The 15,942-nt window shown below is 51.4% G+C and overlaps 1 protein-coding gene across 6 annotated transcripts; it reads left to right on the top strand.

Annotated features, from left to right (window-relative positions):
* The first annotated feature begins 70 nt into the window (after positions 1–70).
* Positions 71–15,045, top strand: LOC134562959 (ELMO domain-containing protein 3-like). 6 transcript variants are annotated; one of them, XM_063420647.1, is made up of 13 exons: positions 78–273; positions 1,227–1,298; positions 1,583–1,652; positions 1,956–2,018; positions 2,256–2,347; positions 2,471–2,594; positions 3,233–3,355; positions 3,946–4,076; positions 4,593–4,669; positions 4,757–4,884; positions 5,489–6,670; positions 7,211–7,294; positions 12,727–15,045. In XM_063420647.1, exons 2-11 carry the CDS (start codon positions 1,230–1,232, stop codon positions 5,641–5,643), a joined length of 1,032 nt encoding a protein of 343 aa, XP_063276717.1. In that variant the 5' UTR covers positions 78–273; positions 1,227–1,229; the 3' UTR covers positions 5,644–6,670; positions 7,211–7,294; positions 12,727–15,045. The 6 variants fall into 6 exon arrangements, with proteins under 6 accessions (XP_063276724.1, XP_063276717.1, XP_063276722.1 ...); XM_063420652.1 differs by lacking the exon at positions 12,727–15,045 and adding an exon at positions 10,907–12,221; XM_063420653.1 differs by lacking the exon at positions 12,727–15,045 and adding an exon at positions 7,651–8,857.
* The last annotated feature ends 897 nt before the right edge of the window (positions 15,046–15,942 follow it).

Here is a 15,942-nt window from a genome sequence, read left to right on the forward strand (position 1 = left end):
CCGGGCACTGGGACTGGGAGTGGGCACTGGGCACTGGGGGCGGGCACTGCGATTCTGGGATCTGGAAACAGGAAGCAGGAAGCAGGCACCGGGCACTGGGAGCTGGGACTGGCACTGCTGTAGTGGCAGCTGGGACTGGGAAGTGGCACAGGGCACCGACAGCTTGTCCTGGACACTGGGAGTTGACTGTGCAATGACAGCTGACTTTGGGCACCAGGAGCTGGCACTGGGAGCTGGCGACACCGGGAGTTGGCACTGGGACAACAGGAGCTGGTACTGGCATACGGGGACCTGGGACTGACACTGGGCATCGGCAGTTGGCACGGGGGGGTGGGACTGGTCGCCCCACTGCAGACCGCGGAAGCCGCGAGTCCCGCTCCGGAGACCGGCCCGGTTCCACCGCCGCCGCTTGGGCCTCGCGCCGCGCCCCGCCGCGCCCCGCCGCGCCCCGCCGCGCCCCGCCGCGCCCCGCCGCGCCCCGCCGCGCCCCGCCGCGCCCCGCCGCGCCCCGCCGCGCCCCGCCGCGCCCCGCCGCGCCCCGCCGCGCCCCGCCGCGCCCCGCCGCGCCCCGCCGCGCCCCGCCGCGCCCCGCCGCGCCCCGCCCCTGCGAAGCCCCGCCCCTGCGAAGCCCCGCCTCTCTCCCCGCCCCGCCTGCCGCCTCGCTCCGCCTTTCGCCCCGCCCCGCGCCCCACCCTTACCCTGCCCCGCGTTCCTCCCCTGCCCCGCCCCGCCCCGCCGTGCTCACCCTCGTGCGCGACCGTCTCCGCATCTCGCGGTGCACGCCGGGAACTGTAGTCCCGGCGTCCCCTCCCCAGCAGGCGGAGGTGCGGACTACAGCTCCCGGCGTGCAGCGCGGCCGGCTCCGGCTGGGGGAACCTGGCGAGTCCGAGAGGTCTGAGGGGCAGAGCGGGGCCTGGGACGGGCTCCTGAGGTGTGGGAGCACTGAGAGGCGGGGGGCGCTGAGGGCAGCAGCAGGCTGCTGAGGGGCTGGGAGGCTGCTGAGGGACCAGGGGGACCCTGAGCGTGTTGGGGGATTCCCGAGGGGCTGAAGGGGGCTCTGAGAAGGGTTCCTGAGGGGTGAGGTGCTAAGGGCTGCCGGAGGCTCTTCAGGGATAGGGGACCCAGAGTGGCCTAGAGGGGTTCCTGAGGGCCTGGGGTAGTTTTGGGTGTCAGTCAGTCGCCGGGACACCCTCATTCCCACCACTTGATCCCGTTCTCTCCCGCAGGTTATGAGCGGCGCTGGGGGCTCGGAGCGGCCGGAGGAGCAGCCGGAGGAGCGGCAGCGCGTTGTCCCCCCGGCAAGTCCCCGGCCATGCGTGTCCGGCCGGAGACCCCCCCCAGCCGACACCCACGGGGCCCCCACCTCAGGGGTCCCAGCCCCCCACTTGCCCTCATTGCTCTGTTTCTACCGTTACAATGACATAAAATCGTCTTGAGGGTACAGACCTCCCTGAACGGGCCTGAGCCATCTTCTCGCAGGGCACAGGGGCTGTTCTTTGGGGAAAAGCTTGGAATTTGTGGTCGGTTGGTGTTTGGGGTCTGTCGCAGGGGGGTGACACCGTTTTTCCTCTGTCTCCCTCAGGTACTAGCTCTGCGGCAGGAAGGTGTCCTGCAGGAGCTGGTGCTTGGAGCGGGGCAGCCCCCACACCCTGGTGAGCTTCTCCTGCTTCCCTTGGATCAATTGTGGTGTTTCCTGGTGGGAAAGTCACCTGCGGGGCTCGGAGGGACTCCAGGAAGCAAGTAGGGGGGATGTCAAATCCATCTGGTCCCAGATTATTCCCCAAATTCACCCAAGATAAACCTTGTGGTGCCCCGGGTGGCTCAGGTTGGGATTTTCCTTGCAAAAGAGGAAATACAGCTCTAGGGTGTACTGAGTGGTGTTGGGGGAAGGGAGGAAAACCCCCACCCCGTGTCTGCCACGTAGATCTGACTCCTGTACCCCTTCCCTTGGGCAGGGATCAGCGAGGAGCAGCGCCAGGCCCAGGAGGAATGGGAGGCTCTGGAAGAGATCCAGTCAGGTACTGGGACTAACGGGCCTGGCAGCTGGAAATGTCCAGGAGGGGGAAAGGAGCTGCATCCTGGAGGGCAGGATGGGTGGGGGAGAAGCTGGGGGCATTATCTGTGGTGGAGGGGAGGGAGGGGGTGGGAGGTTCCATTTTCCCCTTGTTTCCCACAGCTTCATTCTCCTGGAATCAGATGATTTGGGGGGAGAGTCGGGTCAGTAGGGGTCTGACCCACTCTGTGCCTCCCTGCAGGGTTGGGGGAGACCTCAGGCACACCGCTTCCTCCAATTTCCTTCACTGAGGCGCTGCAGCACTTCCAGAGCACAGAGCTCTCCGAGAGCTGGGTACGGCCGGGCTCCAGCTCCCGCTCCTTGCTGGGAGTGTAGAAAGTAGAAGTGGGGGGCAGCAGACCTCTCCCTTTGCCTCTGGCCGCGTTCCCTGATGGGTCTGGGCTGTTTCTCCTGCAGGGGAAGGTGCGAGCGCCGGGGCGCCGGGGGATCCTGGCTGCCCTGCTCCGCTGCCTCTGCGGGGCCCCTCGGCTCCGACCCCAGCTCCGGGGAGAGCAGGAGCTGGCGCTGGCCATGGCACACTGTGAGTGGCCCTGGGGTCCCCTTTGTGCCCTGCTGGATCTCAACTCTGCTCCCTACAGGCACAGCTCCAGGCGGGAGCCCTCTGGCTCCATGGCTCTTCTGCCCCTCAGTGCAGGGGCAAATGGGATGTGAATCACCCGGTCCTTTGGCATAAGGGGGTCACACACCCATGGAAACCCTGGGCCTTTGGGTTTAGGGGCTGAGTGGCCTTTTCTGGGCACCAAGGGGGTTTTTAAGGTGCCAAGCTTTGGGGTTTAGGTGCTGTGAGGGCCTTTTTGGAGGGTGTGGGTTTGGTTTTGGACACTGAGGGACATTTTCTGGGCACTGTCGGTTGTCTAGAGTGTTGGGGGGTGAGTTTGGGGTCTTTTGAGCACCAAGAGGCATCTTTTGGTTGCTAAAGGGTGTTTTTGAGAAACTGGGGCGAGTTTTAGGATGCCATGGGGCATGGGTTTGGCTGCTGAGGGCTTTTGGTGCCAAGGAGCTTTTTTAGGTAGCAAGGGGTTTTTTTTGCATGTGAGGTTGCTTTTTTAGGTGCCAAGGAACTTTTGGGGACCAAGGGGTGTTCTTGGGGCACCGAGGAAAGTTTTTTAGACCCCAGGAGTGTTTTCAGGCAGCTGTGTGTTGGCTCCCTCCCTGCAGGTGCCCTGGATGACTCAGAGTGGGTGCACATGCGGATCCTGCAGACCATCTACCAGCAGCTGACGCGCTCCAGGCTGGGCTGCCCGCGCTACGGAGCACACTGGGAGGAGCTGGGCTTCCAGGGTAGGAGAGGGAGCAACCTTCTTCCTGGGGAGATGCCCAGGCCATTCCCAAAATCCATTCAAACCTTCCCTGGAGCAACTCCATTCCATCCCAGCTCCCTGAGCCACTCCCTGTGCTTCATCTCCACTGGCCTCCCTTGGACATGCTCCAGCACCTGAATGTCCTTCTTGGGCCCCGAAACTGATTCCAGGTTTTGATCACCTCAATCCTCCCTCTCCTCTCTATCTACCTACAAAATTCCCAAGGACACTGAATCCCTTTATCCGTAGAAGAATTAAACCAAACTGACCCCAGTACAACATCTGGACCGGTTGGCTGTGTCATCCCAGTACCATATTCCTAAAAAAGCTAGTAATTCCTGGAAAAGTGTGGGAATGGGAGTGGTAGGGTGGAGCAGGGGCTGTTTGATGCCCAGATGAGCACAGTGATGGCCTCATTAGGGAACTTGCCTGAAAGCTTTCCCTCAGGAAAGGGAATCCCCAGGATTCTTGGGTTCTGCAAGTGCGGTGACAGGGAATACAGGGAATAAACAGCCCATGGAAGTGGGAAGGTGACAGGGAGTGACTCTGTGCTGTTGCTCACCTTCCCAGGTGTGGATCCCGGGACTGACCTGCGTGGGACGGGAATGCTGGGGCTGATGCAGATCCTGTTCTTTGTCCTGGATTCTCGGACACTGCTGCTGGCACGAGAGATTTTCCAGCTCTCCCAGCATGAAACCCAGGCATGACCTTCCCCCTCCTCCCTGCCAGGGGGTCTCCCGTGGAATTCCCAATGCTCTAGGAAAGGGAAGAACAAAAACCTTCTCACTTTTTTTTTTGGATGCTGAACCACCTCATACTTGTAAGGGGAAGAAGGTGGTGCCCAGGAGTCCCAGGCTAGAGCAGAGCTCAATGTGCTGTATTTATGCTGGGAATGGGATTTTAGAGATTTGATACTGGCTTGGAGTGGGATAAACAGGCTGAAGAGTTGGGCAACAGGCAAATGGGAGCGAGTGGAGCCTGTCTTCCTAAATTCCACATTTTAGTCTGGGTTTAAGCATGGGTACAAGATCGGCTCAGCCCTCAGTGTCCATCCAAGCCTGGATTTGTAGGGCTGGTATCCCGGTGTGTGCATCCCATGGATCCATCCCATGGATTTGTGGATGCATGGATGTGGTGTCAGAGGACCAGAGGTGCCAGAGGGGAGGAGGATTTTCCAACTGAGCTTCCATAATGCAGGAATTCTGGTTGTTTTCCAGAATTTTCCCTTCTGCATCATGTCCGTGAACATTACCCGGATTGTCATCCAGGCGCTCCAGGAGGAGCGGCTCTCCCGGTGAGGGGGATTGGTTTTGGAGTCTCAAGCTGCATCCCGGGTCCTTCCCCTCCCCAGAAGGTGGCTGAGCCCTTTCCCCCTCTGCAGGGAGTGCAACCGGCGGCACCAGGTGATCGGGGTGCTGAATGACCTGTATGCCGCCGCCTTCCTGCAGCTCTCCTGCCTCTGGAAGCGGCAGCACGGGACCATTGCCGACGCTGGATTCTTCCTCAAGGGTTTGTCTTCCCAAAGAGTTTTCCTTTCCCAGCTTTCCTTGGCAGGGGCAACCTCAGGACAAAAACCTCAAAACACTCCCCGCTGTGTTCTCAGCACATCCCAGCCCAATGCCAAGGGCTGTAATGCCCAAGAAATCCAAACATTCCCAGTTTAATCCTCACATGGCGGTTTTTCCACAATTTTTCCTTATCCCAGTGCTTCAAGTGGTGTTTTTCCTCACATTTTCCACCCCAGATGGATGCTGTGACAGGGTGGCTTGAGGTGGGTGACGCATGGGGACATTCCCTGCTCCCCCAGCTCACAGGGAGCCATAGCTTAACCCCTGTCCATGAATTACTCCAGAGAGGATTGCTGTCAGTGGGACTAATGTATCTCTCAGAAATCAGGATCCAGCTGGCAATGCTGGGCTCTAGCTTCACCTTACCTTCCCTGCATTCCAATCTCAGGCTGCTCAGGCTGGCATTGAGCTTCCTGTGCTTCCTCATCCCAGGGAAAGCATGAGCATGCCCTTTCCCAAGTGAAAATGAGACACTGGATGTATTGGACCCTTGACACCATCCAGGCCCTGCTCCCCTCAACCTTTTCCCCCTCTGACCTTTCCAGAGCTTGAATTATCCACCAAAAAGAAGCCAAGGCAGCTGCTGAAATTCCTGGAAGCCTACCTGAGCCGTGGCCTTCAGCCTCCCTGCTCTCCCTCCTCCCAGATCCACTTCACCAGCATTTGTGACCCTGGAGTGGAGCTGGAGGGAGATTCCTGACTTACATGACACAGAGTGGGATGCTGCATAGGGAATTCTGCTGGTGGATCAGTCCTGGGAGGGAGACACACTGGTGTTGTGCCTGGTTTGGGGGCTCGGGAAGGGCCGGGAGATGTCACGGAGCCGGGATTTTGCCTGCTCCAGGTGGAGCTCTCTGGAAGCAAAGGAGGAAGAGGTGGTGGAACATGAGTCCGTGATTCTGTGAGCAACCCAGCCTGGTGCCGGGATAGTCCCTCTCTCCATCCCAAATCCAGGGTCCCACCTAGGTCCTTACCCTCCCCAGGTGGAGCTGGAAGGTGGTGCTGGGTTCCTGGATCCCATCCCATCCAAGCAGTGGCACTGGTAGCCAGGGCAACCCAAGCAGTGGCACTGGTGGCCAGGGCAGTAGAGGGACCAGCACAACAGGCACAACAACAACAGTGAGCAGAGCAAAGACGAGGACAAGAATATCAACGGGAACAGTCAGGATGGCAAGCAGCCAGACAGCCCCAAGAACGAGGGCACCAAGGAGAACAGCAGTGAGAAGAATGAGGCTGGCACCGGCAAAAACAGCGACGACAATGGCAGCAACACCCAGAACAACAACAAAAAGGACCAGGGCACGAGCCAGGGCAGTGGTGACAGGGACAGGGCTGGCACCCAGGGCAGCGAGGCCAGTAATGGGCACACAAATGGGGGCACCAGCCAAGGCAGCAGTGGTGGGCAGCAGGCCCAGACTGAGACGCAGGGCAGTGCTGGTAACGAGCAGCCTCACAGCCAGGACAATCCAAAGAACTCCCAGGAGGACCAAAGCCCTTTGTCACACTTAGCTCCCTCCACTGTGGAGAGCTTTTTGGAAAATGAAGAAAATGCTGCAGACATGGCCGAGGCTGAGGAGGGCAGTGACACGTCCTTGGATCAGGACAGAGGCAGGAGTGTTCCCTCCCTGCCCAGGGCCCGCTCCGAGAGCAGCCATTTCTTCGCCTACCTGGTGACCACAGCTGTCATCGTTGCAGCCCTGTACGTGGCCTACCACAACAAACGGAAGGTGAGCAGCCCTGCTCAAGCCCTGAGGGTTGGGATTGGGACCTGCTCAGCCTTTTCCCCTCCTTCTGGCCACAGTATCTCCTAGGTTGGTTCATGTTCATGTGGCTCCAACAGCAATGGGAGGAGCAGGAGGGTTGTGACCAGGAAAGGGGTCAGATCTGGTGGAAACTGTGTGTCTCAGCTCTGCTGCTGATTTTCAGCTGAGAGGTGAAAACATGGAGGGGTGTGAGATCCCTGCATCTTTTGTCAAACAGTTTCCTACTGACAATTTTCTGTAGCGGGTTACACAGGACTGGGGTTGTCTTTCCTCACATAAAGCTGGTTTTGAGGGAGGAAAAAGAAAACAAATTCTTACTGTTTTCTGCTTGTTGAGCAAAGCTCATTATCCATCTTAGCTGGGGTTGAGTAATGGCATTTACATATTTCAAGTGCTTGGTCACAGGAAAAGGGTTGTAGGAGCAGGTGAATGAAAAAACACAGGTGAGCCTTTGTTGGAAGCTGCTGTTCCACTCACGCTATCTCCATTTTTCTCTTTCCAAAGATCATTGCTTTTGCTCTGGAAGGAAAAAGATCAAAAACTGGTCGACGGCCCAAATCTGGTGATTATCAGAGACTGGATCAAAAGGTGAGACCCAGCCCAAAGTGGGGTTTGACATGCCTGGTGTGTATTGGAAATGTAGGAGGATAGCTTATATCATAAGGTAGAGCTGTCCACACCTGGGCCTCAAATCAGGCCTCAGACCAGGCTTCAGGCCTGGTCTAGCAGGCCTCAGTACGTTCAGCATACGTAGTAGCAGATAAACTTATCTGCTACTAGGAATGTGTTAAGATAGTAGTGTTACTAGCATAGAACAGTTACTGGGAAGACACGGTGGCTACCTTAAACTGCAATAGCTTACATATTTCTGTATTCTCACTGCCTATCAGAATGCACCTGTTCTTGTAAACTATTCTGTCTGTATTTAACCCACCATCTCACAGAATAAATCGGATTACGTGCTTAGAACCATATTGGTGTGGACGCACGTTATTCTAGCCCCCGATCTACCAGGGCTCTGCCTTTATCTGGCGCCTGAACTAGGGACGGAGCCTGGTCAATACGGCTTAGACGCTGTCTGTTCAAGACTCAGATATTGTCCGCCGGGCTTCGATGCTGTAAGCGGAACTTATTTACCGTCCACCGGGCTTCAATGCTGTAAGTGAGACGTATTAGCCGTCGCTGAGCTTAGATGCTGTAAGCAAGACTTAAATGTTGAAGACCTCGCTTGATTTAGGACGTGTGTGTGTCGCTTACGGAACACAGTCCTGGATACTCGGGGCAGATCGGGGGGGGCGTCTGTCGATTGGATTGGTCAGAAAGGCGACAGTACCACCTACTCTCAGCAGAGAGAAGGTAAGAGCGGCAGACGCGGAGGGATTCAATTATGGACCGGTACCTTTTGGCTGCCATGCAGCTTTTAGCGTCCATTGTCTCGAAAAGAGGCGAAAATATCAAAGACTCTGATATAAATCGGGTAACCCTATGGGTTCGGGAAGAACGAAAGCGGCCATCATTTCTTTGCAGAGAAGCAGGGTGGAGAGAGAAAGGCAGATTGCTATGGGACGTTGTAGTTTTACCGGGAAAAAGAGCAAAGATACGTTCAGAGTTAAGCGTAATTTGGGAAAAAGCAATAAATGCCTTGCAAACATTCGCAGTAAAGAGCAAAACCGTAATTTTAGCCGGAGAAAAACAGATTCCCTGTCCCTCTGCTTCCCTCTCCAAGATAAAGGAACAACAAGAAAAATCTAAGGTAGCCAGACGCTTCAGTGGAGATTCCATGCATTCCACGCATTCCGAGAGTGAGAATGCAGCTTCGCTTTGCCCCTCCCTTTGTTCGTCTCTGGCCGGCTGTGCAGGGAGAGGGCAGAAAATGCTCCCTCCACCCCCAAAGCAGACTGAAAACAACCAAGAAGTGGCTCAGCTGCCAGACCCGGGAGGCGGTGCGAAAGATGAGAAGCCAGGCGGGGCCGAAGGAGGAAAACTAGCTGACACAAGCCCTTACAGGCCCCCCCTTCACTGAGGGCAGAGGCTGTCAGTATCGTCTTTGAAGATAAGCAAGCATCGTAACTCGACCCTATGTCGTGCTATTACCCAGGAAGCCTTCAGGATTGTTAAACAGAGATAGTGAAAACATGCAACAAGTGGACATTGCAAGAAAAACACCAGAAAAAGAAGGGAAAATAGTCATCTGTCCCTCTATTGTGAAAGAATCCATCACTGTGTGAGAAATACAATGTGAAAAAGATACATCCTATCATGAAAAAGATAAAGCAAAAAATGGAATAGAAATGAGTTTTCAGCTAGAGTTATTAACTCTGTGTAAGGATGAGTTGTTTCTACATTTTGATGTTGTTAAAATTAATTTTTGTGTGAATTAATTTGAATTTGAGTTAATTATTGTTAAACATATAATTTTAAAGCTTGTTCTTAGGATTTGGGCCCTGATAAGTTTAAGTTAAGTTTAAGTCTATACTTAAATGTTAAGGAGTTTAATTAGTAATGATTTTTTAGTGAGTTACCACACATATAGAGTTTATAAAGTTAATGAAGGTTGTAGATTGTTGTTGAGACTTACTTATGTTAGATTTAAGAGTTAGTTGATTTAAAGAGTGTTTTATAATTTGTAAAAGGTATAGTTGTTTAACTTGTAAAGTTTAGTTAGAACCAAAAAAAAAAAAAAAAAAAAAAAGCTGAACAAAGCACAAAGCCTCATCTCAGAACTCTCAGCGTTGTTATCCTGCCTAGAGAGGTGGGTGCAGCTGGCTGAAGCCAGCCCCTGGCACATCTGTTTGGGCAGAGAGGCCATGCTACTGCTCTTGGGTTTAGTCTTCTGTGCTGGGGGAGAGAGATGAGGGAAGCACAGTAGTGTGCCTCAGGGGGTGAGTTTCAGAGCCTAGGAATGTAGTGGTATGTTTTGTTCAGTGATGGCACTAGTGAGAGAGTTGAGAGCCGTGATGTCCCCATGCCTAGCAGAATGGGACAAGGGTGAGGAGCTTTAGCCAGTGAGACTTTTCAGTTAGTGTGAATTTTGAGAGGATCAAGATAAGTTATAATAGAGGTAATTTGAACTCAGAGCCATGACGGCCCAGCCTTCTGCTGAGCAAAGTCATGTGGCACAAGTTCTCTCAAGCTGAGTGACCTTCTCCCAGGTTCTCCAAATAGCAAATCTTCCCAGCTTCGACCACAGCTAGTGAGTTGAGAATAATGTTTCCTGAAACAGCTAAGTAATCTACAGGCTGAAATTGTACTTGTAAAGTCCACGTTTGTCGTTTGTCAGCCACATAAGAGCGTTTGGAAACATGATTCACAGCATTTTGAACTACCTGACATTCAAGAGGCAGTTGAGAGAGCCAGCAATCTTCCTGGGCAGGAGGGTGCCAGGGCAGCAGAAATTCACTGATAATCCTGCCAGCAGTAGCAGTACAGCCAAGAAATCTTTGAGAAAGGTCTTAGGGCAATGAGTAAATAAACAGTTTTGCCCAGTGAAAACAAGTTTGATGTTATAACTGTGCTTGGAACAAAAAAAAAAAAAAAAAAAAAAAAAAAAAAAAAAAAAAAAAAAAAAAAAAAAAAGGCGAGAAAGAGGGAAGAAACAGGTTTAACTGAAATGATAATAACAGAACATTGATAAAGAAGATTTAAAACGATGCAAATTGTTAGATCCTTGATTGTATTGTTAGTTGTGAGGTGTCCTAGTGTATGAGAGTTTTAAAAGATAAGAGTTTTAAAATATAATTCGATGACATGTTAAGTATATAAATTAGTAGCATTTGTAAGTTGATGTTCAAGTTTTTATGTTGTGTTATTTGTCTATAGGGTTTTCTAACAAGTACTTGTCATTTTAAATGATTCTATTCATCTTTTTAGCCATCTAAATATTTCATAAATGTTGTTAACAGATATGGTTGTATTATTAGGTGCAAGTCAGAATTTTTCTTAAGTGTCATGTTAAGTATATAGTTTGTCTCTTTTGTAATCAATCTTGTATGTTTTATGCAATGTTTTAGCATGTCCTTTTGAAGCTTCATTTGATTCTTTTAACTGTGTTACGCATTTCGCTTGAAATGAGATTTTGGGCTTGTTTTGTACCTCTTGTGTGAGTCGAGACATTGCATTTCAGTTTGTTAAATCTTTAAGTGTTTTTCAGAAGGTCTTGGAGAGAGATACCTGAAGCGTCATTGATGATTTTTCCATCAGGTGTTGATCCTGTGATTGCTCCAATTGGTACTCAACTGTCTTCAAGAAGAGTTCCAGAAAAGACGAGTTCCCGAGTGATCAGAACAATTTTTTATCTTAACTTTTAAATGTCTTTTTTGTGCAAAGATATTATGACAGTTGGTTGTATTTTAGGCATTTTATGTTTATTGTTGTTAGAGATTGTCTTTAAAAGATATGCTAAAAACATCACTCCATTTTAGAGTTTGAGTTCTGGCCAAACTCTAACTCTAACTTGGACGGATGGTGTTTGTTAACGAAGCCCAGAGGTTTCTGCTCCAAAAACAATATGCAAGTTATCTTAACTTGACAATTTGATCCGATCAGAATGACAGCTGAATCAGCTTGGAGTGAAGATTGTCATCTTTACCCGGGGAAAGATGTCAAGGTTCACTAAAGAAAAGCGTTTCAGCAGTGTGCAGTCTCTGGGGTGATAGCAGAAATAGTTTGATAATCGCTTATCACTTTCATTAGTAAGCAAAATTCCTATTCTATTTCATTGTCTCTGAGAATGCCAATTCGCATACCAGGTCTGTTTTAGTTTCTTTTCTGCAAGCTGTAGACTCAATGAGATACTAACGAAAGCTGAACCAGACAAGGAGACAGCCACACAGACACAGCATTGCAGCTGCGTTGATGGAAGTAACCCTGGCCACCCAGTGACAACAGAGAAGTCTTCAGCTGTGAAACATCATCAGGCAACGCAGAAGAAGAAGAGACAGCAGATGATTTGAAACTTTAATCTAGAACCTGCGTACGAATGAAGAGCAAGGACTGAATATAGTGTGCTCTCATCTTTTTGCTTTTAGCAGCTAAGATCTTTGGGTTTTTCTTGGGTAACTCAAGTAGTGCTTTGCTTATAACAGTATATGTAGAAGCAGCCAACCGTGTCACAGACCCAGTTTGGATAGCTCTAAAGAAAAAAAAAGGGGGGGATGTGTAGGAGGATAGCTTATATCATAAGGTAGAGCTATCCACACCTGGGCCTCAAATCAGGCCTCAGACCAGGCCTCAGGCCTGGTCTAACAGGCCTCAGTACGTTCAGCATACGTAGTAGCAGATAAACTTATCTGCTACTAGGAATGTGTTAAGATAGTAGTGTTACTAGCATAGAACAGTTACTGGGAAGACACGGTGGCTACCTTAAACTGCAATAGCTTACATATTTCTGTATTCTCACTGCCTATCAGAATGCACCTGTTCTTGTAAACTATTCTGTCTGTATTTAACCCACCATCTCACAGAATAAATCGGATTACGTGCTTAGAACCATATTGGTGTGGACGCACGTTATTCTAGCCCCCGATCTACCAGGGCTCCGCCTTTATGGAAATACAAAATGTTGGCCCTTTGCATTACAGAGGGTCCCAAAGCCCCAATTCAGTCAGTTTGGTAAAGCACAGTTTGGTTTAGAAACAGGGTTTTGCCAGGAAATGGAAAAAGTAAAACTGAGAAATGCTGGCAGAGCTGACCCAGGTCACAGGTGGGACAGTCTCAAGCTGGGCTGTGCTGAACAACTTTGTCACTGATCCAAATGACTTGTCAGAGAGGATTTTAGTGGAAAAATGGTAGGATTTGTGGAGAAATCCCTTTCTTCTCTGCCTTGAAACCTTTTCCCACCTCTTGCCCTTCAAGGCAGATGTGCCTGGAATTATTTTCTGCCATAGGAAGAGGAAAGGTAGGAAAACAAAGGCAAGAGCTTGGGTTTGCTTTGGGAGATTCTCAGCCCACTCAAGTCTTGACAGAGCAGCAGAATAATTCTGAGCTTTCAGGTCGTTCCAACTTTTCTTTCGCCTTTCCAGATCTAGATTCCTCCTCAGAGGATGACAGCCGCCAATGGGAATGCAGTGCTGCCACAGCTGGATTTCAGTCCACAGGAAGGAGGGAAAACACTTTTTGTTTTGCACCTGCACCTTGATAAAACCTCTCACTTCCCTGAATTGCTCCTTTCCCAGCTGCCTTGTTTTACCCCTGGGCACCTGACTGCTGGAAAAGCAAGTCCCAGAACTGCACACCCAGAACTTCTGTGACCCAATGCGATGGAATTTGCCATCTGCTGGACTGACCCCTCGTCTTGGGGGGGAAATTAAGGATCTGCTGCACAAAGAGCCATGGGACTGTCCCTTGCCTGGGAATTAAGCTGCCTTGGGCTCCTCCTCCCTCTCCTTCTCCATCTGTTGGGTTTGGATGCTTGAGTTGGGAGTATGTGAGTTCTCTTGCGCTTGTTTGGAGTTGACCCACCACAGACTTGGATTTGGGTTTTCTCTCCCTGAGCAATTTTCCAGTTTCACACACATCTTTGGCCATGCTGAAGCAGTTTTTGTGGTGTAACTCAAACCCTTCATGCTCTGTGCAGGTCTTCTTCCTCCTGGTCCTTTCAGTTCAGCTGGGGGTGTTGGTTGTGGTGTGGGGCTGTGGAGGAGGGGGTCGGGCTGGGGAAGCTCCATATCCTGTCGGGATCAGGGATTCAGATAGGAAGATTGTTTCCTCCCCACTGTCAAATGTAGGAAGGAAGGACTATAAATCCCTGAGGAGTTTGGGATGAGTGAAGTTCCCAGGCCTTCCAGTTGCGTTGGACTGGTACTGGTCAGACCAAAGGCTGCCAAAGGCACTGGTGCCCCAGTTATACCCGTGAGGTGGTTTTCATTAGTTCTACTCCCCAGAGTTTTGTTCAAGCTGGGAGAGGGCACAAAGTACCTGCTTGGCTTGTGCTTTGGATTTTTCCAGTATAGGCAGAAACTGGGGAACCTAGAGCTCCTCACATGGGCACCCAGCTGCTTCACATCAGGTGCCAGGCATGTGCCAGTCCCACATTTGCTGACTGACCGCACGGGAAGAATCCCAGGATGGTTGAATTCCTTCCTGGGGGACTTTTTTCTGGCCTTCCCAGGCTTGAGAACAATCAGCTCCTTGCTCTGTGGTCACCTTGGAAAACGGCAGAGTTGTTTTCTGGTCACTGTGAAAGCTGCAGCTCTGGTTTTGATTTCCTACTCATTAATTCCTAGAGGAGAGAGAGGGCTTGACCTTCTCCAACCCTAAAATTATCCTTTCCCTTTTTACTGGCTCTTGGCAAGCATGAGGGGCACGAGAGTCCCTCTTGGCTTTAAAGAGTTCTCAGAGTTTCCCTAGGAAACATCTAGGATGCTAAAAGGAGTTGTTTTGGGGAGCAGGAGGGTGGAGGGAAGGGAAAGGGAAATGGGGCTGTGAATGTAACTCGGGGAAAAGGGTGGGAACCTTCTGCACCAAACCACCCTGCTGCAGAGCTCCTGTGGCATCAGCCAGGCTGGGGGATGCTTTAGGGCAGGGTCAGGGAGGGGGACACTGGCTTTTGGCTGGTGATGGCAGAGAGACAAGCCCTATTCCAGTGTCTGGAATTCTGTGTGCTCCTGGGCTGCTCTGGCCAGGATTATTGAGTGAGTGCACTTTTTGGAGTGTGAGTGCTCTATGCTTGCTTTGTCCTGTTTTGTTTTGTTTTAATTGAATAATAATTTGGAAAGGTGAGGGTTTTTTCACCATCTACTTATTTTTCTATCCTGAGAGCTGTTTCAAATCCTCTCTTGCTCCAGGCTGTGAGAATCCCACCCTGCTGCCAACAGGGAATGTTTTGGACCTCAAACACCTCGATCCCAGGCTGAGCCAAGCACAAGCTCCTTAGGGTAATAAGGACACACCTCAGGGCTCTGGGGAGTGCTGGCTCTGGGGGGAGGCAGATCTCACACCAGGCTGAATTGCGGGGTTACCCCCAAAATCTCCCTGCCAACAATTCCCGAGGCTGGTGTGTTCTGCCAATAGTCCGGGCTGCCTCAAACCTCTGGGAATTGCTCCCCGTTTGTTGAGTTTCATGGTGTTTATGCAATATGTCCCAAAGTGGTCAAGGTGCACAGCACCCTTTCCCTTTGGGCACACGTGTTTCTCGTGGATGGTGTCTGCTGGTAGAGAGGGGGTTTTTGCCAATTATTCCTACTTTTTAGGCTTGAACCAGCACCTGATTTGTTTTCTGCTGCAGTGAAACGCACCTTGCTTGGAAGGATCAGCATTTTTTACACTTCTTTGTACTGGTTTTTTATTTTCTGTGTGGTGAAGTCAGTAAATGGATTTAAAAAAACCCAGAAGGTTGAGTTTTCACTTCTCTCTTGGTTTTCTTTTTTTCACGTTCTTTGCATAATTTTCATTGACACCTGGCACCAAAGATGCAGGGTGGCTCCTCTTTATGCAAAACTAATTTGATTTTGATAAAATTGTCTGGTTTTGTGGAGCTATTTGTGCTCAGAGCTCCGTGTGCAGCCGGAAGGAGCCCAGACAGGCCCAGGCCAGTGTGGATTTGAAGTTTCCTGTCTGCTTTCCAGGGCCCAGTATCAGCCCAGCTCTACGGGGGCTGGCATTGGGTGCTGTGAGGTCAGGCCCCAGAGGAGATTAAACTGCTCTGGACAGAGCTTAGTTGTGAGCTCTCCTCTTGGATTTCTTCTTTCTCCTCCGGAGAGCCCCAGAGGGCAATCCCAGCATGTCCCAGCTTGTTGGAGGAGCAGCAGCTGGGAGACTGGCAAAGAGAGGGATGTGGCTGCCGCTGCCAGCCAGCTGTGGAACGGGGAAGAGAAGGTGCCTGATCCTCAGTGGATGATGGGGGTACCCCTGGGGAGTGTTTCCTGCAGAGAATGGAACATGCTCTCTCCTTGCCCCCACTTCTTTTCCCTAAATGGAGGAAATCCCACCTTCCACTCTCTCCTCCAGTCCCGGCAGTGGCCAATAGGCTGGGCTGGGAACAGGGAGGGCTGCTGGTTTTCCTGGGGATGGGGTTACTGACAGCTTGCAGGAGGAAGAAAAGGGTGAAAATGGGGGATCAAATGAAGCTTCCCATGGCGATGTGGGGTTGGGAGTGACCTTACAGACCTCCCCCCAGTTCTAAGCCTTGCTGTGAGGGGCTCAAAGCACTGCTCTGCTCTGTGTCCTTAGGGTGATTTCCCCCCAAAAATCACTGCACTGTGATCCAAGAGCTTTCAGAACCCCTTGCCTGCTCTTAC

The sequence above is a fragment of the Prinia subflava genome, chromosome 32 (genome assembly GCF_021018805.1).
Source record: "Prinia subflava isolate CZ2003 ecotype Zambia chromosome 32, Cam_Psub_1.2, whole genome shotgun sequence".
Classification (NCBI taxonomy): Eukaryota; Metazoa; Chordata; class Aves; order Passeriformes; family Cisticolidae; genus Prinia; species Prinia subflava.

Bases quoted from the DNA above. Each gene is read 5' to 3' on its own strand.
- LOC134562959 (XM_063420647.1), top strand. From the start codon at position 1,230: ATGAGCGGCGCTGGGGGCTCGGAGCGGCCGGAGGAGCAGCCGGAGGAG. The intron at 3,356-3,945 runs GTAGGAGAGGGA...TCACCTTCCCAG, and splicing joins GGAGGAGCTGGGCTTCCAGG to GTGTGGATCCCGGGACTGAC. The intron at 4,670-4,756 runs GTGAGGGGGATT...CCCCCTCTGCAG, and splicing joins CAGGAGGAGCGGCTCTCCCG to GGAGTGCAACCGGCGGCACC.